The sequence below is a fragment of the Nerophis ophidion genome, linkage group LG24, assembly GCF_033978795.1.
Source record: "Nerophis ophidion isolate RoL-2023_Sa linkage group LG24, RoL_Noph_v1.0, whole genome shotgun sequence".
NCBI classification, from domain to species: Eukaryota; Metazoa; Chordata; class Actinopteri; order Syngnathiformes; family Syngnathidae; genus Nerophis; species Nerophis ophidion.
Window position 1 is genome coordinate 4,180,717 of NC_084634.1, and position 26,899 is coordinate 4,207,615.

At 40.3% G+C, this 26,899-nt stretch overlaps 1 protein-coding gene across 1 annotated transcript in view; it reads left to right on the forward strand.

Annotated features, from left to right (window-relative positions):
- The first annotated feature begins 5,333 nt into the window (after positions 1-5,333).
- znf106a (zinc finger protein 106a) overlaps positions 5,334-26,899 on the forward strand; it is a 63,656-nt gene continuing 42,090 nt past the window's right edge. The window contains exons 1-4 of the mRNA XM_061885955.1: positions 5,334-5,482; positions 14,005-14,081; positions 16,285-16,346; positions 23,918-24,103. Coding sequence (XP_061741939.1) covers positions 14,007-14,081; positions 16,285-16,346; positions 23,918-24,103 — 323 coding nt within the window. The 5' untranslated portion in view covers positions 5,334-5,482; positions 14,005-14,006. The remainder of the gene's footprint in view (positions 5,483-14,004; positions 14,082-16,284; positions 16,347-23,917; positions 24,104-26,899) is intronic.

Here is a 26,899-nt window from a genome sequence, read left to right on the forward strand (position 1 = left end):
TACATCACCAAGTAGTTGTTGTGTATTGATTAAGCAAGATAATCATAGTTTGCACTAGTTTTGTTTAAAATGAGCAGTTCTAACACTGAATGATTTACACAATTGCCTATGCATTTGATCATTGTTTTTATTTTATGTACAAAAATGTACAAACCCTGTTTCCATATGAGTTGGGAAATTGTGTTCGATGTAAATATAAACAGAATACAATGATTTACAAATCCTTTCCAACCCATATTCAGTTGAATATGCTACAAAGATAGATAATAATTAACTTAGAATTTCATGGCTGCAACACGTGCCAAAGTAGTTGGGAAAGGGCATGTTCACCACTGTGTTACATCACCTTTTCTTTTAACAACACTCAATAAACGTTTGGGAACTGAGGAAACTAATTGTTGGAGCTTTGAAAGTGGAATTCTTTCCCATTCTTGTTTTATGTAGAGCTTCAGTCCTTCAACAGTCCGGGGTCTCCCCTGTCGTATTTTACACTTCACACATTTTCCATGGGAGACAGGTCTGGACTACAGGCGGGCCAGGAAAGTACCTGTACTCTTTTTTTTACAAAGCCACACTGTTGTAACGCGTGCTGAATGTGGCTTGGCATTATCTTGCTGAAATAAGCAGGGGCGTCCATGAAAAAGACGGCAGCATATGTTGTTCCAAAACCTGTATGTACCTTTCAGCATTAATGGTGCCTTCACAGATGTGTAAGTTACCCATGCCTTGGGTACTAATGCACCCCCATACCATCACACATGCTGGCTTTTCAACTTTGCGTCGATAACAGTCTGGATGGTTCGCTTCCCCTTTGGTCCGGATGACACGATGTGGAATATTTCGAAAAAACAATTTGAGATGTGGACTCGTCAGACAACACAACACTTTTTTCACTTTGCATCAGTCCATCTTAGATGATCTCGGGCCCATAGAAGCTGGTGGCGTTTCTGGATGTTGTTGATTAATGGCTTTCGCTTTGCATAATAGAGCTTTAACTTGCACTTACAGATGTAGCGACCAACTGTATTTAGTGACAGTGGTTTTCTGAAGTGTTCCTGAGCCCATGTGGTGATATCCTTTAGAGTATGATGTCGGTTTTTGATACAGGGATCGAAGGTCACGGTCATTCAATGTTGGTTTCCGGCCATGCCGCTTACGTGGAGTGATTTCTCCAGATTCTCTGAACCTTTTGATGATTTAACGGAGCGTAGATGTTGAAATCCCTAAATTTCTTGCAATTGCACTTTGAGAGAGGTTGTTCTTAAACTGTTTGACTATTTGCTCACACAGTTGTGGACAAAGGGGTGTACCTCGCCCCATCCTTTCTTGTGAAAGACTGAGCATTTTTTTGGGAAGCTTGTTTTTATACCCATGTTCCAAATAAGTGTCTGATGAGCATTCCTCAACTTAATCAGTATTTGTTGCCACCTTTCCCAACTTTTTTGTCGGGTGTTGCTGGCATCAAATTCTAAAGTTAATGATTATTTGCAAGTAAAAACATTTTTTTATGAGTTTGAACATCAAATATGTTGTCTTTGTAGCATATTCAACTGAATATGGGTTGAAAATTATTTACAAATAATTGTATTCCGTTTCTATTTACATCAAACACAAATTCCCAACTCATATGGAAACGGGGTTTGTTTTAAAACTGCATTTTTACGGTAAAATTCTGGCAATTTAGCTGCCGGATTTTACCGTAAAAACGAAAAATTTGACTGTGTACTATCGTGACTCGCAAAACAGTGCGGCATAGCTCGGTTGGTAGAGCGGCCTTGCCGGCAACTCGAGGGTCGCGGGTTCGATTCCCGCGTCCGCCATTCTAGTCACTGCCGTTGTGTCCTTGGGCAAGACACTTTACCCACCTGCTCCCAGTGCCACCCACACTGGTTTAAATGGAACTTAGATATTGGGTTTCACTATGTAAAGCGCTTTGAGCCACTAGAGAAAAGCGCTATATAAATATAATTCACAGTACCACTGTTTGTTTGTTTTTACAGTATAAAAAACTGTTTTTTCATGTACAGTAAAATGCTGTAAAACTGCAGTAAATGTCATAAAGTCACTGTAAAATATATACTATTTGTTGAATAACTTGCTTTGAAATCATAAGTCAAGCAGATAATAAATATTTATTTGGAGTTCAACAATAACATTGTTTGAATGTATAATCCTATATTTGTTACATTATAATATCCATCCATCCATCCATTTTCTACCGCTTATTCCCTTTTGGGGTCGCGGGGGGCGCTGGCGCCTATCTCAGCTACAATCGGGCGGAAGGCGGGGTACACCCTGGACAAGTCGCCACCTCATCGCAGACATTATAATATATATGTTTAATTAAATGTGTAAAAACATGCGATAGCATTGAGTACATGTATTTTTTCTTTGTCAAAATGGAAAGAACTAATACATTTAGTAAGAAAATATAATTAATGGCGCATGTTATTTCCAGGCTTTCGAGGGCCAAATAAAAATGTTGTGGCCCCCGGGCCTTGAGTTGGACACCCGTGTCGTCGAGAGATCTGCTGTTACTTTCTGTACTGGTTGGACAGTCGTGGAATGTTGTGATTATTTGTTAAACCTTTTTGAAAGCAAGAGCTACTTCTTGGGTACTGATTAATGCCAAGGGCTACCAGTTTGATACACACTTAAATAAACTGCCAGAAATAGCCAATTTGCTCAATTTACCTTTTAATAAATAAATCTATATATATATACAAAAAAAATGGTTTTTTTCTGTCCGTCATTCCATCGTACATTTTTTTTCCTTTTACGGAAGGTTTTTTGTAGAGAATAAATGATGAAAAAAACACTTAATTGAATGGTTTAAAAGAGGAGAAAACAGGGGAAAAAAAAGAAAAGAAAATTTTCACATCTTACATTTCGACTCTTTAAAATTCTAAAGTCAACCGAAAAATAAAAAAGGAAAAACCAGCTAATTTGAATGTTTTTGAAAAAATTAAAAAAAGAATTTACGGAACATCATTAGTCATTTTTCCTGATTAAGATTAATTTTAGAGTTTTGATGACATGTTTTAAATAGTTTAAAATCCAATCTGCACTTTTGTTAGAATATATAACAAATTGGACCAAGCTATATTTCTAACAAAGACAAATCATTATTTCTTCCAGATTTTCCAGCACAAAAATTTTAAAAGAAATTCAAAAGACTTTGAAATAAGATTTAAATTTGATTCTACAGATTTTCCAGAATATTTTTGGGGAATTTTTATCATAAGTTTGAAGAAATATTTCACAAATATTTTTCGTCGGAAAAACAGAAGCTAAAATGAAGAATTAAATTAAAATGTATTTATTATTCTTTACAATAAAAAAAATGAATGTACTTGAACATTGATTTAAATTGTCAGGAATTAAAAAGTTAAATGTGTTTAAAAATCCTAAAATCATTTTTAAGGTTGTATTTTTTCTCTAAAATTGTCTTTCTGAAAGTTATAAGAAGCAAAGTAAAAAAAAATTAAGTGAAGACCAAGTCTTTAAAATATTTTCTGGGATTTTCAAAATCTGTTTGAGTTTTGTCTCTCTTTGAATTAAAAATGTCCGACAAAGCGAGACCAGTTTGCTACTAAATAAATAGAATTTAAAAAAAAATAGAGGCAGCTCACTGGTAAGTGCTGCTATTTGAGCTATTTTTAGAACAGGCCAGCGGGCGACTCATCTGGTCCTTACGGGCGACTTGGTGCCCGCGGGCACCGCGTTGGTGACCCTTGCTCTAGCCTTTAAATAGACCCCCTTTTTAGACCAGTTGATCTGCCGTTTCTTTTCTTTTTTCCTCTTTTAAAAGAAATTCAAAAGACTTTGAAATAAGATTTAAAATGGATTCTACAGATTTTCTAGATTTGCCAGAATAATTTTTTTGAATTTTAATCATAATAAGTTTGAAGAAATATTTCACAAATATTCTTCATCAAAAAACAGAAGCTAAAATGAAGAATTACATTAAAATGTATTTATTATTCTTTACAATAATTTTTATTTTTATTTACTTGAACATTGATTTAAATTGTTAGGAAAGAAGAGGAAGGAATTTAAAAGGTAAAAAGGTGTTTAAAAATCCTAAAATCATTTTTAAGGTTGTATTTTTTCTCAAAAATTGTCTTTCTGAAAGTTATAAGAAGAAAAGTAAAAAAATAAATGAATTTATTTAAACAAGTGAAGACCAAGTCTTTAAAATGTTTTCTGGGATTTTCAAATTCTATTTGAGTTTTGTCTCTCTTAGAATTAAAAATGTCCGGCAAAGCGAGACCAGCTTGCTAGTAAATAAATACAATTTAAAAAATAGAGGCAGCTCACTGGTAAGTGCTGCTATTTGAGCTGTTTTTAGAACAGGCCAGCGGGCGACTCATCTGGTCCTTACGGGCGACTTGGTGCCCGCGGGCACCGCGTTGGTGACCCCTGCTCTAGCCTTTAAATAGACCCCCTTTTTTAGACCAGTTGATCTGCCGTTTTTTTTCTTTTTCTCCTCTGTCCCACTCTCCCTTGTGGAGGGGGTCCGGTCCGATGGCCATGGATGAAGTACTGGATGTCCAGAGTCTGGACCGCTCGTCTGTGTATCGGCTTGGGATATCTCTGCGCTGCTGACCCGCCTCCGCTTGGGATGGTTTCCTGCTGGCTCCACTATGGACTGGACTCTCGCTAATGTGTTGGATCCACTTTGGACTGGACTCTCACGGTTGTATGGATTGAACTTTCACAGTATCATGTTAGACCTGCTCAACATCCATTGCTTTCGGTCCCCTAGAGGGGGGGGGTTGCCCACATCTGAGGTCCTCTCCAAGGTTTCTCATAGTCAGCATTGTCACTGGCGTCCCACTGAATGTGAATTCTCCCTGCCCACTGGGTGTGAGTTTTCCTTGCCCTTTTGTGGGTTCTTCCGAGGATGTTGTAGTCGTAATGATTTGTGCAGTCCTTTGAGACATTTGTGATTTGGGGCTATATAAATAAACATTGATTGATTGATTGATTCGGTCCCCTAGAGGTCCTCTCCAAGGTTTCTCATAGTCATCATTGTCACTGTCACCGACGTCCCACTGGGTGTGAGTTTTTCCTTGCCCTTATGTGGGCTCTACCGAGGATGTCGTGGTTTGTGCAGCCCTTTGAGATACTAGTGATTTAGGGCTATATAAATAAACATTGATTGATTGATTGAATATGAATAATTCTAGATATTTAGGGAAAGTCAATTAATTTTTTTAAATCTTTAATTATGATCATGATTTCTGGTTTATGTTAGGCGGAGACATTTTGACCACACGGACAACAACTTTGTGTTGTGTTTGAACTCGCAAATACACATTTGCCGTAGTGAGCTTCTCCTTTCCCACTGTGACAGACGCCCTTGAACGCGGCTTCCGTGGCCGGGGCCAGGCCGGGTCCTCACGCACCGGGGGAGCTCGGAGGAAAATGTCCGCTTCATCGCTATTTTGAGTCTCGAACAAGCACGGACGTCATAAAGGTAGCACTTTAGCACTTTTAAATGTTTGCAAATATTGTCGTTTTGTGTGGTGTTGCGTTCACGGCGCGCTGGTTACCTTAGTTACGCGGGCTAGCATTGTTAGCTTGTTAGCACGCATATCTTAGGTTTAATTTCGAGGCGCTTTTTGACGTCAAATTTAAACAAAAAGTTGTCCGTAGGGTTCATAAAAGCTTGTTTTATCGACTGGAAGCGCTTTAGGAGGTATATTCCGTGAAGTATTTGCAGGGTTTTGCCGCTGCTAGCTTACGGGCTAACGTAAACAAACCGCGACATGTCTTTCGTCAAGGAGGAAATAAGTCAACATTTTGTACTAATACGAGCGTGAAAGTGCTATAAAACGTTTTATAGTTGAACTATTTTATTAATTTTCTCAACCATTCGCTCCATTAAAATAAAATAAATGACAATAAAAACAATGCTACGCAACGCTACTGCGCATGCGCGTCAACGCCGCTGAAGAAAACATGCTACCCGTAAAAAAATAAAAATAAATAATGCGACACAAGGCTACTGAGCATGCGCGCGCATGCGCATCAACGCCACTTTCCACGAAAATGGCTTAATTCTTTAAAAAATTTAATAACCTTTAAAGGTATGCTTGCTGTTTCACTGTTACCATACCAATGTTTGCATGCTAAAATTTTATGCTAGCACATTTAGCTAATGTACTTTTTGACCGAATAACCATGGATTCCAATACTTGGTGCCATCTTAAAGGTATGCCAGCTGTTTCACTGTTACCATACTAATGTTAGCATGCTAAAATTTTATGCTAGCGCTTTTAGCTAATGTACTGTTTGACCGAATAACCATGGACTCCAATACTTGGTGCCATCTTAAAGGTATGCCAGCTGTTTCACTGTTACCATACTAATGTTAGCATGCTAAAATTTTATGCTAGCGCTTTTAGCTAATGTTGTACTTTTTGACCGAATAACCATGGATTCCGATACTTTGTGCCATCTTAAAAGTATGGTAGCTGTTTCACTGTTACCATACTAATGTTAGCATGCTAAAATTTAATGCTAGCGCTTTTAGCTAATGTTGTACTTTTTGACTGAATAACCATGTATTCCGATACTTTGTGCCATCTTAAAAGTATGGTAGCTGTTTCACTGTTACCATACTAATGTTAGCATGCTAAAATTTAATGCTAGCGCTTTTAGCTAATGTTGTACTTTTTGACTGAATAACCATGTATTCCGATACTTGGGGCCATCTTAAAGGTATGGTAGCTGTTTCACTGTTACAATACTAATGTTAGCATGCTAAAATTTTATGCTAGCGCTTTTAGCTAATGTTGTACTTTTTGACTGAATAACCATGTATTCCGATACTTTGTGCCATCTTAAAAGTATGGTAGCTGTTTCACTGTTACCATACTAATGTTAGCATGCTAAAATTTAATGCTAGCGCTTTTAGCTAATGTTGTACTTTTTGACTGAATAACCATGTATTCCGATACTTGGGGCCATCTTAAAGGTATGGTAGCTGTTTCACTGTTACAATACTAATGTTAGCATGCTAAAATTTTATGCTAGCGCTTTTAGCTAATGTTGTACTTTTTGACCGAATAACCATGTATTCCGATACTTGGGGCCATCTTAAAGGTATGCTAGCTGTTTCACTGTTACAATACTAATGTTAGCATGCTAAAATTTTATGCTAGCGCTTTTAGCTAATGTTGTACTTTTCGACCGAATAACCATGTATTCCGATACTTGGGGCCATCTTAAAGGTATGCTAGCTGTTTCACTGTTACCATACTAATGTTAGTATGCTAAAATTTAATGCTAGCGCTTTTAGCTAATGTTGTACTTTTTGACTGAATAACCATGTATTCCGATACTTTGTGCCATCTTAAAAGTATGGTAGCTGTTTCACTGTTACCATACTAATGTTAGCATGCTAAAATTTAATGCTAGCGCTTTCAGCTAATGTTGTACTTTTTGACTGAATAACCATGTATTCCGATACTTGGGGCCATCTTAAAGGTATGGTAGCTGTTTCACTGTTACAATACTAATGTTAGCATGCTAAAATTTTATGCTAGCGCTTTTAGCTAACGTTGTACTTTTTGACCGAATAACCATGGATTCCGATACTTGGTGCCATCTTAAAGTTATGCTATCTTTTTCACTGTTACCATATTGATGTTAGCATGCTAAAATTTTATGCTAGCGCTTTTAGCTAATGTCGTACTTTTTGACCGAATAACCATGGATTCCGATACTAGGTGCCATCTTAAAGGTATGCTAGCTGTTTCGCTGTTACCATACTGATGTTAGCATGCTAAAAAGGCTTACAAAAAAGTGGGACCCGAAAAATGTACTGTGGGACCCCATTTTTTACAACTTGAATTTTGAAAATTGCAAGCGCCAACGTTGCTTCCCGACCCCGACCAAGGCCGTAAACCAAGGGTGTCCAAAGTGTGGCCGCGGGGGCCATTTGTGGCCCGCAGCTAATGTTTTACTGGCCCGCAGCACATCCTTCCCAAAATACTAAAACCGTTTTTTTTAAACATTAAAAAGTGGAATAAAAGAGCAAACAGGTGAAATGCAACAATAAAAAGTTGCATTGCTGACTCTAATACTCTAACAACACCATTTCTTTTCATAATTTCTCAAAAAATAATAATGAATCAAAATCAATGTTGCCATGAATAAATGATTGATTTCAGGACAAAAAGGACATAAATACAACATACATAAAACCTTGAAAAATATGAAAATGACTAAAAAAAATACATACTGATTATATACTAATACTAATTATACTAATTATTCTATTGATTGTTATAATAAATATATTAAAATAATTACACTCTATATATCAGGGGTGTCCAAACTTTTTCCACTGAGGGCCGCACACTGAAAAATCGAAGCACGTAGGGGCCATTTTGATATTTTTTCATTTTCAAAACCAATACAATATACTTTTTTTTTTTTTTTAAATTTGGGGCTCCTTCAAGTTAGGTCCGAGGGACCCAGAAGGGTTTCACTCTTAAAAAAGTTCAAATAAGTCATATATTATTTTTTTCCTAAACCCTTGAATCGCTAATTCGACTTCATTATTATTTCATCTTTTTTACTTTTTCCAAGTTTTTTGTCGAAACCCTATATTTTTAGGCAAAATACACAATATTTTTCCCAAAAAGATTTTTCAAAGTGAAATATTTAATGTGAAGTAATTGGATCCCTAAATAGGTCATAGCAAAATGTATTTGAATTTATTATTATTATTCTTTTTTTTTTTTTAGTAAAGAAAGTTATTAAAATCCTTAGGGATCCAAAAGTGCCACACTCATAAAAAGGTCATGCTTTAAAAAAAAGAAAAAAATGTATCATTTGACACTTAAATCTCTATATCAGCCTCAGATATATCAGGGTTTCCCACAGGTCAGGCATCTATTTGTGGTGGTGTGGTCGGGCGGCGGGGGGGGGGGGGCAATGACCTAGAAGAACGCGGCGTTCGAATATAATTACAACACTTTATGTACATATTTATATACATATATATATAATATGTAACTACAAGCTCCATTCACAGACAGAGTCCCGTTGCTTTTATGAGCGGTAAAGCGAGTCAAAAGCCGAAAAAAATATATATATATTTTATTTTTATTTCTATTTTTTATTTTTGTGGCGGCCGTAATTCTTTCGTGGCGGGCCGCCACAAATAAATGAATGTGTGGGAAACCCCGTATATATATATATATATATATATACATATATTATGCTATGTATACACTATATATAAAGTGTAATTATTTTAATATATTTATTATAACAATCAATAGAATAATTAGTATAATTAGTATTAGTGTATAATCAGTATGTTTAAAAAAAATATATATATATATATTTCAAGGTTTTATGTTTGTTGTATTTATGTCCTTTTTGTCCTGAAATCAATCAATAATTTATAGCAACATTGATTTTGATTCATTATTATTTTTTGAGAAAATATTTAAAAAATTGTGTTATTAGAGTCAACAATGCAACTTTTTCTCGTTGCATTCCACCTATTTGCTCTTTTATTCCACTTTTTAATGTTAAAAAAAAATGTTTTAGTATTTTTAGAATGATTTGCTGCGGGCCAGTAAAAAAAAATAAAAAAAAATATTATATATATATATATATATATATATATAGTGTGTGAATGTGAGTGTGAATGTTGTCTGTCTATCGGTGTTGGCCCTGCGATGAGGTGGCGACTTGTCCAGGGTGTACCCTGCCTTCCGCCCGATTGCAGCTGAGATAGGCGCCAGCGCCCCCCGCGACCCCGAAAGGGAATAAGCGGTAGGAAATGGATGGATGGATGGATATATATATATATATATATATCTGAGGCTGAAATAGAGATTTAAGTGTTAATGAAAAAAAAAAATTAAAAAGTATCACCTTTTTATGAGTGGGGCACTTTTGGATCCCCAAGAATTTTAGTGGAATTTAATAAAAACTGTCTTTGATAAAATAACAATAATAATAATAATACATTCAAATCAATTTTGCTATGAATTATTGACCTATTTAGGGATCCAATTACTTCACATTAAATATTTCACTTTGAAAATATTGTTTATTGTTAATATTGTGTATTTCGACAAAAAAGATCGTAATTTTTTTTTCTAATGAAGTAGAATTAGCGATTTAAGGGTTTTATGAAAAAAATAATATATGACTTATTTTGAACCTTTTTTTAAGACTGATACTCTTCTGGGTCCTTAAGAACTAACTTGAGGGAGCCCCAAAAATAAAAAGGTATATTGTATTGGTTTTGAAAATGAAACAATATCAAAATGTCCCCCGAGTGCTTTGATTTTTCAGTTTGCGGCCCTCAGTGGAAAAAGTTTGGACACCCCTGCAAACGGTGATCATTTTCTATTGGTTCTCCTGGTGATAAACCCCAGCTGACCCACAATGCATTTTGGCAGCTTCTTCTTTGTCGTCCTGGAGCCAAACTTACCAGCAGCACCGTCAGGGCGCTAAAATTAGGTCGGCCTCCATCATCAACTCCTTTGTGGTATTTGAAGTGCCGCGGACAAAAAGTGGTCGTGGCCGTTAATAGGAAATGAGCCTAGGAAAATTTCAAACTCGCAACTAAATGTACTTAATTAAACCCTTTTGGTTCATCCTAGAGCAGGGGTCACCAACCCAGTGCCCGTAAGGACCAGATGAGTCGCCCGCTGGCCTGTTCTAAAAATAGCTCAAATAGCAGCACTTACCAGTGAGCTGCCTCAATATTTTAAATTGTATTTATTTACTAGCAAGCTGGTCTTACTTTGCTTGACATTTTTAATTCTAAAAGAGACAAAACTCAAATAGAATTTGAAAATCCAAGAAAATATTTGAAAGACTTGGTCTTCACTTGTTTAAATAAATTCATTTATTTTTTTTACTTTGCTTCTTATAACTTTCCGAAAGACACTTTTAGAGAAAAAATACAACCTTAAAAATGATTTTAGGATTTTTAAACACATATACCTTTTTACCTTTTCAATTCCTTCCTCTTCTTTCCTGACAATTTAAAGCAATGTTCAAGTAAAAAAAAACTTTTATTTTAAAGAATAATAGTGTGTGAATGTGAGTGTGAATGTTGTCTATCTGTGTTGGCCCTGCGATGAGGTGGCGACTTGTCCAGGGTGTACCCCGCCTTCCGCCCGATTGTAGCTGTGACAGGCGCCAGCACCCCCCGCGACCCCAAAAGGGAATAAGCGGTAGAAAATGGATGGATGGAAGAATAATAAATACATTTTATTTGTGAAATATTTCTTAAAATTTATGATTAAAATTCAAAAGTGAAGTGAAGTGAATTATATTTATATAGCGCTTTTCTCTAGTGGCTCAAAGCGCTTTACATAGTGAAACCCAATATCTAAGTTACATATAAACCAGTGTGGGTGGCACTGGGAGCAGGTGGGTAAAGTGTCTTGCCCAAGGACACAACGGCAGCGACTAGGATGGCGGAAGCAGGAATCGAACCTGCAACCCTCAAGTTGCTGGCACGGCCACTCTACCAACCGAGCTATGCCGCCCCAAAAAAAATATTCTGGCAAATCTAGAAAATCTGTAGAATCAAATGTGAATCTTATTTCAAAGTCTTTTGAATTTCTTTTAAAAATTTTGCTCTGGAAAATCTAGAAGAAATAATGATTTGTCTTTGTTAGAAATATAGCTTGGTCCAATTTGTTATATATTCTAACAAAGTGCAGATTGGATTTTAACCTATTTAAAACATGTCATCAAAACTCTAAAATTAATCTTAATCAGGAAAAATGACTAATGATGTTCCATAAATTGTTTTTTTTATTTTTTCAAAAAGATTTGACTTGGAGAAGGCATTGGACCGTGTCCCTCGGGAAGTCCTGTGGGGAGTGCTCAGAGAGTATGGGGTATCGGACTGTCTTATTGTGGCGGTCCACTCCCTGTATGATCAGTGCCAGACCTTGGTCCGCATTGCCGGCAGTAAGTCGGACACGTTTCCAGTGAGGGTTGGACTCCGGCAAGGCACTGATTCTGTTCATAACTTTTATGGACAGAATTTCTAGGCGCAGTCAAGGCGTTGAGGGGATCCGGTTTGGTGACCGCAGGATTAGGTCTCTGCTTTTTGCAGATGATGTGGTCCTGTTGGCTTCATCTGACCGGGATCTTCAGCTCTCACTGGATCGGTTCGCAGCCGAGTGTGAAGCGGCCGGAATGAGAATCAGCACCTCCAAGTCCGAGTCCATGGTTCTCGCCCGGAAAAGGGTGGAGTGCCATCTCCGGGTTGGGGAGGAGACCCTGCCCCAAGTGGAGGAGTTCAAGTACCTAGGAGTCTTGTTCACGAGTGAGGGAAGAGTGGATCGTGAGATCGACAGGCGGATCGGTGCGGCGTCTTCAGTAATGCGGACGTTGTATCGATCCGTTGTGGTGAAGAAGGAGCTGAGCCGGAAGGCAAAGCTCTCAATTTACCGGTCGATCTACGTTCCCATCCTCACTTATGGTCATGAGCTTTGGGTCATGACCGAAAGGATAAGATCACGGGTACAAGCGGCCGAAATGAGTTTCCTCCGCCGGTTGGCGAGTCTCTCCCTTAGAGATCCGTTGTGGTGAAGAAGGAGCTGAGCCGGAAGGCAAAGCTCTCAATTTACCGGCCGATCTACGTTCCCATCCTCACCTATGGTCATGACCGAAAGGATAAGATCACGGGTAAGCAGCCGGAATGAGTTTCCTCCGCCGGTTGGTAAGTCTCTCCCTTAGAGATCCGTTGTGGTGAAGAAGGAGCTGAGCCGGAAGGCAAAGCTCTCAATTTACCGGTCGATCTACGTTCCCATCCTCACTTATGGTCATGAGCTTTGGGTCATGACCGAAAGGATAAGATCACGGGTACAAGCGGCCCAAATGAGTTTCCTCCGCCGGTTGGCGAGTCTCTCCCTTAGAGATCCGTTGTGGTGAAGAAGGAGCTGAGCCGGAAGGCAAAGCTCTCAATTTACCGGCCGATCTACGTTGCCATCCTCACCTATGGTCATGACCGAAAGGATAAGATCACGGGTAAGCAGCCGGAATGAGTTTCCTCCGCCGGTTGGCGAGTCTCTCCCTTAGAGATCCGTTGTGGTGAAGAAGGAGCTGAGCCGGAAGGCAAAGCTCTCAATTTACCGGTCGATCTACGTTCCCATCCTCACCTATGGTCATGAGCTTTGGGTCATGACCGAAAGGATAAGATCACGGGTACAAGCGGCCCAAATGAGTTTCCAGGTCTCTCCCTTAGAGATAGGGTGAGAAGCTCTGCCATCCGGGAGGAACTCAAAGTAAAGCCGCTGCTCCTCCACATGGAGAGGAGCCAGATGAGGTGGTTCGGGCATCTGGTCAGGATGCCACCCGAACGCCTCCCTAGGGAGGTGTTTAGGGCACGTCCAGTCGGTAGGAGGCCACGGGGAAGACCCAGGACACGTTGGGAAGACTATGTCTCCCGGCTGGCCTGGGAACGCCTCGGGATCCCCCGGGAAGAGCTAGACGAAGTGGCTGGGGAGAGGGAAGTCTGGGCTTCCCTGCTTAGGCTGCTGCCCCCGCGACCCGATCTCGGATAAGCGGAAGATGATGGATGGATGGAAAAGATTTGAATTAGCTCGTTTTTTTCTCTTCTTTTTTCGGTTGGATTTTGAATTTTAAAGAGTGGAAATTGAAGATGAGCTATGTTTCAAAATGTAATTTTCATTTTTTTTCCCCTGTTTTCTCCTCTTTTAAACTGTTCAAATAAGTGTTTTTTTCATCATTTGTTCTCTACAAAAGACCTTCGGTAAAAGGAAAAAAAAATGACAGACAGAAAAACCCATTTTTTTATATATATATAGATTTATTAATTAAAGGTAAATTGAGCAAATTGGCTATTTCTGGCAATTTATTTAAGTGTGTATCAAACTGGTAGCCCTTGGCATTAATCAGTACCCAAGAAGGTTGGTGACCCGTGCTTTAACAGTGAATGTTACACTGAATAAATGCATTTATTCTGTGTTTTGGCAGGTATGGTGGGAATTCCAGTCAAGATGGCCAGAGACAAGAAGTGCATCCTCTGTGAGACGGTCCATGTCTCCAAGCAGGTAACTGCCTCATTAGCTTGTATTTTTGCCTCATTCCTGTGAGAATCCTGAGTGGGACTATTCAGGACTTCAACCACCACGTCGCTTTCTCTTCCAGAGTGGTGCATTCTTCATGTACAAACCCCGTTTCAATGTGAGTTAAGAAATGGTGTTAGATGTAAATATAAACAAAATACAATGATTTACAAATCCTTTTCAACCCATATTCAGTTGAATATGCTACAAAGACAACATATTTGATGCTCAAACTCATAAACATTTTTTGTTTCCAAATAATCATTAACTTGAGAATTTGATGCCAGCAATGCGTGAGAAATAAGTTGGGAAAGGTGGCAATAAATACTGATAAAGTAGGGGAATGCTCATCAAACACTTATTTGGAACATCCCACAGGTGTGCAGGCTGATTGGGAACAGGTGGGTGCCATGATTGGCTATAAAAGCAGCTTCCATTAAATGCTAAGTAATTCACAAACAAAGATGGGGCCAGGGTCACCAATTTGTAAGCAAAATGTCGAACAGTTTTAGAACAACATTTCTCAACGAGATATTTCAAGGAATTTAGGGATTTTACCATCTACGGTCTGTAAAATCATCAGAAGGTTCAGAGAATCTGGAGAAATCACTGCACGTAAGCGATGATATCCCTCAGGCGGTACTGCATCAAAAACCGACATCAGTGTGTAAAGGATATCGCCACAAGGGCCCCGTAACACGTCATAAACAGTAACTACGGTTGGTCGCTACATAATAATAATAATAATAATGGATTAGATTTATATCGCGCTTTTCTATTGTTATATACTCAAGGCGCTCACAGAGAAGTGGGAACCCATCATTCATTCACACCTGGTGGTGGTAAGCTACATCTGTGGCTACAGCTGCCCTGGGGTAGACTGACGGAAGCGTGGCTGCCAGTTTGCGCCTACGGCCCCTCCGACCACCACCAATCATTCATTCATCATTCATTCACCGGTGTGAGCGGCACCGGGGGCAAAGGGTGAAGTGTCCTGCCCAAGGACACAACGGCAGCGACTTTGATGTCCATAGGTGGGAAGCGAACCTGCAACCCTCAGGTTTCTGGCACGGCCGCTCTACCCACTACGCCATACCGCCCCTCTACGCCATACCGCATCTGTAAGTGCAAGTTAAAACTCTACTATGCAAAGCCAAACCCGTTTATCAACAACACCCAGGAACGACGCTGCTTCGCTGGGCCCGAGCTCATCTAAGATGGACTGATGCAAAGCGGAAAAGTGTTCTGTGGTCTGACGAGTCCACATTTCAAATTATATTTGGAAACCTTGGACGTGGTGTCCTCCGGAACAAAGAGGAAAATAACCATCCAGACTGTTATAGGCACAAAGTGGAAAAGCCAGCATGTGTGATGGTATGGGGGTGCATTAGTGCCCAAGGCATGGGTAACTTACACATCTGTGAAGGCACCATTAATGCTGAATGGTCCATACAGGTTTTGGAGCGACATATGTTGTCATCCAAGCAACGTTGTCATGGACGCCCCTGCTTATTTCAGTAAGCCACGTGTAGATTTTGTAGTAAAAAGAGTGCGGGTACTTTCCTGGCCCGCCTGCAGTCCAGACCTGTCTCTCATGGAAAATGTGTGAAGCGTAAAATACGACAGCGGAGACCCCGGACTGTTGAAGGACTGAAGCTCTACATAAAACAAGACTGGGAAAGAATTCCACTTTCAAAAGCTTCAACGTTTAGTTTTTTCAGTTCCCAAACCTTTATTGAGTGTTGTTAAAAGAAAAGGTGATGTAACACAGTGGTGAACATGCCCTTTCCCAACTACTTTGGCACGTGTTGCAGCCATGAAATTCTAAGTTAATTATTATTTCCCCCAAAAAAATCAAGTTTATGAGTTTGAACATCAAATATGTTGTCTTTGTAGCATATTCAACTGAATATGGGCTAAAAAGGATTTGCAAATCATTGTATTCTGTTTATTTTTACATCTAACACATTTTCCCAACTCATATGGAAACGGGGTTTGTGTTCAAATGTGTTGTTTATTGTCTCTCTCCCAGAAAATGCTTTCTTCAGGGCATTTTGACTTGTTGCAGGACCGTGTTTCATTTGACATGCACTTGGCGGCCCTCAAATTCCTTTTAATTTTTTTATAAGTGAGAAATGCTACTGCCTTTAAAAGCATGACTTTATTACCTTTTATTGTTCCCGTGCAGGAGATGGACGAGCACATGAGAAGCATGCTGCACCACCGCGAGCTGGAGAAACTCAAAGGCCGGTGAGCAAGTAAATCTTTTGTCTTTTTTTAATTTTTTTATTGTTATTGTTTATAAACATAGAAATACGTTCCTGGACACAAAATCACTTTTAAGTATGAACGCTCATCCAAACACTTATTTGGCACATCCCACAGGTGAACAGGCTAATTGGGTACCAGAATGGGGGCCATGATTGGGTATAAAAGCAGCTTCCATGAAAATGCTCAGTCAAGGACGGGGCGAGGGTCACCACTTTTGAGCGTTTCCGGGTGTTGTTGATAAATGGCTGTGGCTTTGCATAGTGGAGTTTTAACTTGCACTTACAGACGTAGCGACCGACTGAAGTTAGTGAGAGTGGTTTCCTGACGTGTTCCCTGAGCCTGTGTGGTGATATCCTTTACACACCGATGTCGCTTTTGGACGCGGTGCCGCCTGAGGTGTTACTGGTCACGGGCATTCAGAATAGAATAGAATAGAATGGACTTTATTGTCATTATATTTGCATATAACAAGATTAAGGACTCCAACTTAAGGTGCAGTATGGGATGAAAATACATTGCACCATCCAATAAAAATAATAAGCAATCCTGTACAATTTACAAAACACTATACCAAATAGAAAATACTGTACAATATACAGAGCAAGACAAGAGTACCAGAGTAATAAATAATAATCAGTGTCGGTTATTATTAAAATCTGGAGAATTCAATGTTACGTTACACTTTGCATCAGTCCATCTTAGATGAGCTCGGGTGTTGTTGATAAATGGCTTTGGCTTTGCATAGCGGAGTTTTAACTTTGCACTTACAGATTTACTAAACACTATACCAAATACAAAATACTGTACAATATACAGAGCAAGACAAGAGTACCAGAGTAATAAATAATAATCAGTGTCGGTTATTATTAGAATCTGGAGAATTCAATGTTACGTTACACTTTGCATCAGTCCATCTTAAATGAGCTCGGGTGTTGTTGATAAATGGCTTTGACTTTGCATAGCGGAGTTTTAACTTTGCACTTACAGATATAGCGACAAACTGTAGTTACTGACAGTGGTTTTCTGAAGTGTTCCAGAGTCCATGTAGTGATATCCTTTACACACAAAAAAGCTGGCACAAGTGGCAAAAAAGACTGAGGAAGTTGAGGATGCTCATCCAAACACTTATTTGGAACGTCCCACAGGTGAACAGGCTAATTGGGAACAGGTAGATGCCATGATTGGGTATAAAAGCAGCTTCCATGAAAATGCTCAGTCAGGACGGGGCGAGGGTCACCACTTTGTCAACAAATGCGTGAGCAAATTGTTTCAAATCAACATTTGTCAACCAGCTCTTAGGGATTTTCACCATTTACGGTCTGTAATATCATCAAAATGTTCAGAGAATCTGGAGAAATCACTGCACGTAAGCCATGATATTACGCACCTTGGATCCCTCGGGCGGTACTGCATCGAAAAGCAACATCGGTGTGTGAAGGATATCACCAAATGGGCTCAGGAACACTTCAGAAAACCACTGTCAGTAACTACAGTTTGTCGCTACATCTGTAAGTGTGAGTTAAAACTCTACGATCCAAAGCCACAGCCATTTATCAACAACACCCAGAAACGCCGCCGCCTTAGCTGGGCCCGAGCACATCTAAGATGGACTGATGTAAAGTGTAACGTAACATTGAATTCTCCAGATTCTAATAATAACCGACACTGATTGTTATTTATTACTCCGGTACTCTTGTCTTGCTCTGTATATTGTACAGTATTTTGTAAATTGTACAGGATTGCTTATTATTTTTTATTGGATAGTGCAATTTATTTTTATCCCGTACCGCACCTTAAATTGGAGTCCTTAATCTCGTTATATGCAAATATAATGACAATAAAGTCCATTCTACTCTATTCTATTCTGAATGCCCGTGACCTGGGATACCTCAGGCGGTACTGCATCCAAAAGTGACATCGGTGTGTAAAGGATATCACCACACGGGCTCATGGAACACGTCAGAAAACCGCTCTTAGTGACTACAGTTGGTCGCCACATCCGTAAGTGCAAGTTAAAACTCCATTATGCAAAGCCACAGCAATTTATCAACAACACCCAGAAACGCTCAAAAATGATCGCAATAAGGAACGTATTGTTAATGTGTCGCAAGATTCTCCTATTAAAATAAAGCCATTTTTGTGCTCCCCTTTATATCAGCATTTCACGTGAAAAGAGGAGCGTTTCCATCGTTGAGCTGGAAATTGCTCAAGTTTGAGACTTTCTTCGGTCATGTCGAATGTGGGTCATGAAGCACGTGCTCATCGGGGATCAGTAGACCGAGGGCCAGCTGCTCCAACCGTGACACGTATATTTAGACGCCAGCCCTCCGGAAGCCTGATAGAAGGCAGCTGGCCGGGGACTTTTTGACAAGTTCGAAAGAGTGTCAGGCCTCAATTGCAGACGGGTGAATATTTTTCACCGCCCGAAATATAAAAGTGATAAGAGTCAAGTGCACGGGAGCTGGTGAAATGTCAGCATTCCAAGCAGCGATGGACGGGACCGACTTTTGCTGCTGTTTCCTGCCTTTACCCATTCAACATATCTTTTACCTGCACTTTACCTACCTTCCCTGCATCCTGGGGTCACACTGGTGCTTCTTTCTGTCACCCATACACGCTGGTGCTTCCTGCCATCACCCAGACAACATATCTTTACCTGCACTTTACCTACCTTCTCTGTATCCTAGAGTCAAACTGGTGCCTCCTCCTTTCACCCAGTCAACATATTTTTACCCGCACATTACCTACCTTCTCTGCATTGTGTGGTCACGCTGGTGCTTCCTGCTTTCAAGCGGCCATCTTGAGACGGCAGCAGCGCTGCATCATCAGCGCAGCAGTTCTTTGAAGGCTCGTAAAATCAAAACCAGAGCAGTTAGAAAAACAATTTCGTCAACTTTTAATCAGGAGGGTTCAATCTCTTTCCTCTGCTAGTTTGAAGCCGACACAACAAACGCGCTCAGGGGAGATAATGTTTGAAAAAAGGTGAGGGTTTTTTACAAGAATTTTGTTTTGAAGGGGTGATTGCCAACTTCCTGTTGATTTGTGCTGAAGGATGTCAATGAATGAAATGTAGGTCTAAGTGAGACCTACATAGAGGTTTTTGGTTCATGTCTCTACGACATTCTTACCGGAAGTTAGATGCAATGTTGTCTGTGTTTTCTTCCTAGGAGCAGTTTTGTCTGTGTTTTATTCCTAGGGGGCGCTAGAGCGTTATTTTGAGTGTTTTTTTTTTATTAGATGGCAATTTTCGCCCGTCCTGATGTGTGTGTCCAGTTTGGTGAGTTTAAAAGCATTTTAAGGGGGTCAAATTACAGCTCAAAAAGGCCAAAATAAAATTTTTTAGGAAACTTTTGTTTTGAAGGGGTTTTAGCGCATTTCCTGTTGATTTTGGCTTGAGAAGGTCAGTGTATGAAAGGTAGGTCTAAGTCAGACATACATAGAGGTTTCTCTTTCATGTCTGTACAACATTCCTAACAGAAGTTACAAGCAGTTTTGTCCGTGTTTTTTTCCTAGTAATAATCACTTATTCTTCTCTTCTTTGATACAGTACATTATTTTTGGACGATTCCGCACATTTGGGTATCGATCCGATACCAAGTCGTTACAGGATCATACATTGGTCATATTCAAAGTCAAGGTGAGGGGTTTTTACAAAAAAATTGTTTTGAAGGGGTGATTGCCAACTTCCTGTTGATTTGTGCTGAAGGATGTCGATGAATGAAATGTAGGTCTAAGTGAGACCTACATAGAGGTTTTTGGTTCATGTCTCTACGACATTCCTACCGGAAGTTAGACACAATTTTGTCTGTGTTTTCTTCCTAGGAGCAGTTTTGTCTGTGTTTTATTCCTAGGGGGCGCTAGAGCGCAATTTTGAGGGGTTTTTTTTATTTTAAATTATTATTTTTTTATTAGATGGCAATTTTCGCCAGTCCTGTTGTGTGTGTCCAGTTTGGTGAGTTTTGAAGCATTTTAAGGGGGTCAAATTACAGCTCAAAGAGGCAAAAATGAATTTTTTTAGGAAACTTTTGTTTTGAAGGGGTTTTAGCCCACTTCCTGTTGATTTTGGCTTAAGAAGGTCAGTGTATGAAATCTAGGTCTAAGTCAGACCTACATAGAGGTTTCTGTTTCATGTCTGTACAACATTCCTAACGGAAGTTAAAAGCAGTTTTGTCTGTGTTATTTTCCTAATAATAATCACTTATTCTTCTCTTCTTTGATACAGTATATTATTTTTGGACGATACCACACATTTGGGTATCGATCCGATACCAAGTCGTTACGGGATCATACATTGGTCATATTCAAAGTCCTCATGTGTCCAGGGACGTATTTTTATAAAAATGATATGAATTGAAAAATGGTTTTGTTAAAAAATATTGATGTAATCGCAGTAGTATCGACTGGATATAAGCGCCTGTACTTGGTATCATTACAGTGGATGTCAGGTGTAGATCCACACATATGGCGTTTGTTTACATTGTGATGTGGGTGAGCTGTGGTGTGTAGTGAAGCATGGTTATCCAATCCTCGTCCTCCAGTGATAATGCTACTTGTATGAAACTTACTTTATCTGTCGCCATGGAGACGAGGATTAGTGATTTAGAAGTAGCTAAAACACTGCCGACTGATTGATGTCAGCTGTTAAAGCACCTCTTTCTGGAGGTGTTTCAGTGTTTACGTCCATCCGTCAATTTTCTACCGCTTGTCCCTTTTTGGGGGGCGCTGGAGCCTATCTCAGCTGCATTCGGGCGGAAGGCGGAGGTACACCCTGGACAAGTCGCCACCTTTTTTTTTTTTTTTTTTTTTTTTAGACCAAAATGCATCCGATCTCCCTTTTCTGTCTACACACCGTCTGTGCTTGTAAGTACTCTGTGTGCGTGAGCTGCCGAACATGCTCCTATGCTCGTAAAATCGGCATTGTCCATCCATCCATCCATTTTTATACCGTTTGTCCCTTTTCGGGGGTCGCGGAGGGTGCTGGAGCCTATCTCAACCGCATTCGCGCGGAAGGCGGGGGTACACCCTGGACAAGTCGCCACCTTTTTTTTTTTTTAGACCAAAATGCGTCCGTTCTTCCTTTTCTGTCTCCACACTGTGTCTGCTTGGAAGTACTCTGTGCGCGCGCGCTGCCGAACATGCTCCTCTGCTGGTAAAACCAGCAATGTCATGCCCGTTTAAAAAAGGTGGGTGAGGGGGTGGAAGCGGTACTTTTTTAGAGGTGGTATAGTACGGAATATGATTCATTAGTATCACGGTACTTTAACAGTACCGGTGTACCATCCATCCATTTTCTACCACTTATTCCCTTTGGGGTCGATGGTGCCTATCTCAGCTGCATTTGAGCGTAAGGTGAGGCTACACCCTGGACAAGTCGCCACCTTTTTTTTTTTTTTTAGACCAAAATGCGTCCGTTCTCCCTTTTCTGTCTCCACACTGTGTCTGCTTCTAAGTACTTTGTGTGCGCGCGCTGCCGAACATGCTCCTCTGTTCGTAAAACCAGCAATGTCATGCCCATTAAAAAGGGTGGGGGGGTGGAACCTGTACTTTTTTAGAGGTGGTATAGGACGGAATATGATTCATTAGTATCACGGTACTTTACTAGTACCGGTGTTCCATCCATTCGTGCGGAAGGCGGGTGTACACCTTGGACAAGTCGCCACCTTTTTTTTCCCTTTTTTTTTTTTAGACCAAAATGCGTCCGTTCTCCCTTTCCTGTTTACACACTGTCTGCTTTTAAGTACTCTGTGTGCGCGCGCTGCCGAACATGCTCCTATGCTGGTAAAACCAGCAATGTCATGCCCATTAAAAAAGGGTGGGGGCGGTGGAACCGGTACTTTTTTAGAGGTGGTATAGTACGGAATATGATTCATTAGTATCGCGGTACTTTACTAGTACCGGTGTTCCATCCATTCGGGCGGAAGGCAGTGGTACACCCTGGACGAGTCGCGACCTTTTTTTTAGACCAAAATGCGTCCGTTCTCCCTTTTCTGTCTCCACACTGTGTCTGCTTTTAAGTACTCTGTGTGCGCGCGCTGCCGAACATGCTCCTATGCTGGTAAAACCAGCAATGTCATGCCCGTTTAAAAAGGCGGGTGAGGGGGTGGAAGCGGTACTTTTTTAGAGGTGGTATAGTACGGAATATGATTCATTAGTATCGCGGTACTTTAACAGTACCGGTGTACCATCCATCCATTTTCTACCACTTATTCCCTTTGGGGTCGATGGTGCCTATCTCAGCTGCATTTGAGCGTAAGGTGAGGCTACACCCTGGACAAGTCGCCACCTTTTTTTTTTTTTTAGACCAAAATGCGTCCGTTCTCCCTTTTCTGTCTCCACACTGTGTCTGCTTCTAAGTACTTTGTGTGCGCGCGCTGCCGAACATGCTCCTCTGTTCGTAAAACCAGCAATGTCATGCCCATTAAAAAGGGTGGGGGGGTGGAACCGGTACTTTTTTAGAGGTGGTATAGTACGGAATATGATTCATTAGTATCGCGGTACTTTACTAGCACCGGTGTTCCATCCATTCGGGCGGAAGGCGGGTGTACACCCTGGACAAGTCGCCACCTTTTTTTTTTTAGACCAAAATGCGTTAGTTCTCCCTTTTCTGTCTACACACTGTGTCTGCTTGTAAGTACTCTTTGTGCGCGCGCTGCCGAACATGCTCCTATGCTGGTAAAACCAGCAATGTCATGCCCATTAAAAAGGGTGGTGGGTGGAACCGGTACCTTTTTAGAGGTGGTATAGTACGGAATATGATTCATTAGTATCGCGGTACTTTACTAGCACCGGTGTTCCATCCATTTGGGCGGAAGGCGGGTGTACACCCTGGACGAGTCGCGACCTTTTTTTTAGACCAAAATGCGTCCGTTCTCCCTTTTCTGTCTCCACACCGTGTCCGCTTGTAAGTACTCTGTGTGCGCGCGCTGCCGAACATGCTCCTATGCTGGTAAAACCAGCAATGTCATGCCCGTTTAAAAAAGGTGGATGAGGGGTTGTAGCGGTACTTTTTTAGAAGTGGTATAGTACGGAATATGATTCAATAATATCAACCCTAATAGGGAGTTTAAAAAAATCCAAAGTGAGAGGGGTCTAGACCCAAGGTGACATATTTGGGGGAGGGCTGGAGGCAAAGGTCGCGAGCAGCTGCGGTCTCCAGTTACTCCCTGCTGTGATTGGTCAGCGCTGGGTAGGGAAAGAGGGGGGGGTCAGTGTCAAGTCAAAAACGGGACGCATGACCCCGGCGAGGTCTGAGAGTGCAGCGGATGCCACCATGGCGGCACACTAAGCGCCGCCAGCTCCATTAGCGCCGCCCGGGCCGAGCGGCTCCACCTGCCTCCTATGGCCTGCTAGGGATCGCCGACTTTATAGATCAGGAAGATGAGATTTTTGTTATTGACACCGGTAAATTTAAGTTAGTTACCTCCTGATCTGCGAACAATAGAAAATTTGGCGACCGTCGAGTAGCCCTCCTATCCCCGTGTTCCACGACCGAGACCGAGGACCATGCCCGAAGGAAGCATTGAGCGCCCCCTGTCGCCCCTCCTCCCCAGGGACTGTGGCCACGAGTGCCGGGTGTGCAAGGTGTCGGTGGTCAGCCTGACCGACTACGCCGGCCACATTTCCAGCCCGGCGCACAAGCAACGCCTGGAGGCTCTGGAGAAGACGCCCGCCGGCGAGGAGGACTACTTCGACCAGGCCCTGGTGGACGCCATCCTCAAGAGGAAGGAGCAAATACGGTAAGACTTTTGACTTTCACGCCGACCGTGCCGTCTTTTACGCGGCTCTCAATGCAACAGTGCAGACGAAGGTAGAAGTTCACGGCTGTAGACGAGCACAATGTATCCCCCTGGGCATATTCCAGGTGTTTATGCTGTTGTGTCTGCAGACAATGTTTTATTTACGACTACACTTCCTGTGTTGGCCTTGCAGGAGGTTGTATAGTTGATTGATAAATAATCATGTATTGATTAAGTCCCACCCTCATGACCAACATTAACATACAGTAGTGTTGTAGACCTAAGTATTCATTAAGTACCACCATAATGACAACATTAAAATACAGTAGTGTAGTAGACCTAAGTATTCATTCAGTACCACCATAATGATATTAAAATACAGTAGTGTGGTAGACCTAAGTAGTCATTAAGTACCACCATAATGACAACATTAAAATACAGTAGTGTAGTAGACCTAAGTAGTCATTAAGTACCACCATAATGACAACATTAAACTGCAGTAGTGTAGTAGACCTAAGTATTCATTAAGTACCACCATAATCACCAATATTAAAATACAGTAGTGTGGTAGACCTAAGTATTCATTAAGTACCACCACAGTGATATTAAAATACAGTAGTGTAGTAGACCTAAGTATTCATTAAGTACCACCATAATGACAACATTAAAATACAGTATAGTAGACCTAAGTATTCATTAAGTACCACCATAATGACAGCATTAAAATACAGTATAGTAGACCTAAATATTCATTAAGTACCACCACAATGACAACATTAAAATACAGTAGTGTAGTAGACCTAAGTATTCATTAAGTACCATCATAATGACAACATTAAAATACAGTAGTGTAGTAGACCTAAGTACTCATTAAGTACCACCATAATGACAACATTAAAATACAGTAGTGTAGTAGACCTAAGTATTCATTAAGTACCATCATAATGACAACATTAAAATACAGTAGTGTAGTAGACCTAAGTACTCATTAAGTACCACCATAATGACAACATTAAAATACAGTAGTGTAGTAGACCTAAGTAGTCATTAAGTACCACCATAATGACAACAATAAAATACAGTAGTGTAGTAGACCTAAGTATTCATTAAGTACCACCATAATGACAACATTAAAATACAGTAGTGTAGTAGACCTAAGTATTTATTAAGTACCACCATAATGACAACATTGAAATACAGTAGTGTAGTAGACCTAAGTATTCATTAAGTACCACCATAATGACAGCATTTAAATACAGTAGTGTTGTAGACCTAAGTATTCATTAAGTACCACCATAATGACGGCATTAAAATACAGTATAGTAGACCTAAATATTCATTAAGTACCAACATAATGACAACATTAAAATACAGGAGCGTAGTAGGCCTAGGTATTTATTAATTACCACCATAATGACAACATTAAAATACAGTACTGTAGTAGACCTAAGTATTCATTAAGTACCACCATAATGACATAATTAAAATACAGTAGTATAGTAGACCTAAGTATTCATTAAGTACCACCATAATGACAACATAAAAATACAGTAGTGTAGGAGACCTAAGTATTTATTAATTACCACTATAATGACATCATTAAAATACAGTAGTGTAGTAGACCTAAGTATTTATTAATTACCACCATAATGACAACATTGAAATACAGTAGTGTAGTAGACATAAACTTTTCATTTACAGTACTCTACAGTATGTTTTTTTATTTCTCATATATGTTTTAAGTCTGTAAAACCCCTAACCACACACTTTATCAACTTTTCTCAAACAGGCATTAACCTTTTCTTACATTTCTCTGGTTTAAACACTCTCAAAGTTCAAACCTTTGTGGATTTAAAAACATTTAATACATCCATCCATCCATTTCTACCGCTTATTCCCTTTTGGGGTCGCGGGGAGCGCTGGCGCCTATCTCAGCTACAATCAGGCGGAAGGCGGGGTACATCCTGGACAAGTCGCCACGTTTAATACACTACTGTATTAAAGAATGAAATCAAAGATCAAAACCGTTTTTTTTTTGGGCTCCGGGATTTTTTGACCTATAAACCTATATATCATAAACACAATCTTTTTGGGCCTTAAATCCTGGCTTCGTCCTGCATTCTAAAGATGCGAGAGGGCATTTGTTTCCAAAATAAGCCTGTCTCATTTCTATTGAATACTTGTTCAGGATGATATCCCCCACCACAGTATACATTCTGTACTGTACAAGGTTAATAATACATATTTACAGAGAGCCCTTCGTAATGTTGACAAAATAATAGGTGTATAAATGACACAATATGTTACTGCATACATCAGCAGACTAATTAGGAGTCTGAGGGTGCCCGTATAAACAAATTTAACACTCTTACTAATATGCGCCACACTGTGGACCCACACCAAACAAGAATGACAAACAAATTTTGGGAAAACATCCGCACTGTAACACAACATAAACCCAACAGAACAAATACCCAAAATCCCATGCGAATCCACGGGCGACCCCTCCGTGTGTCGGTTGAGGTGGTGCGGGGTTTGGTGGTAGAGGGGGGTGTATAATGTAACCCGGAATAGTTAGGGATGCATGGGATTCTGGGTATTTGTTCTGTTGTGTTTATATTGTGTTACAGTGCGGATGTTTTCCCGAAATGCGTTTGTTGTTCTGGTTTGGTGTGGGTTCACAGTGTGGCGCATATTAGTAAGAGTGTTAAAGTTGTTTATGTGACAACCGTCAGTGTAACCTGTGTGGCTGTTGACCAAGTATGCCAGTAGGCAGCTGAGCCACATCAGAGTGAT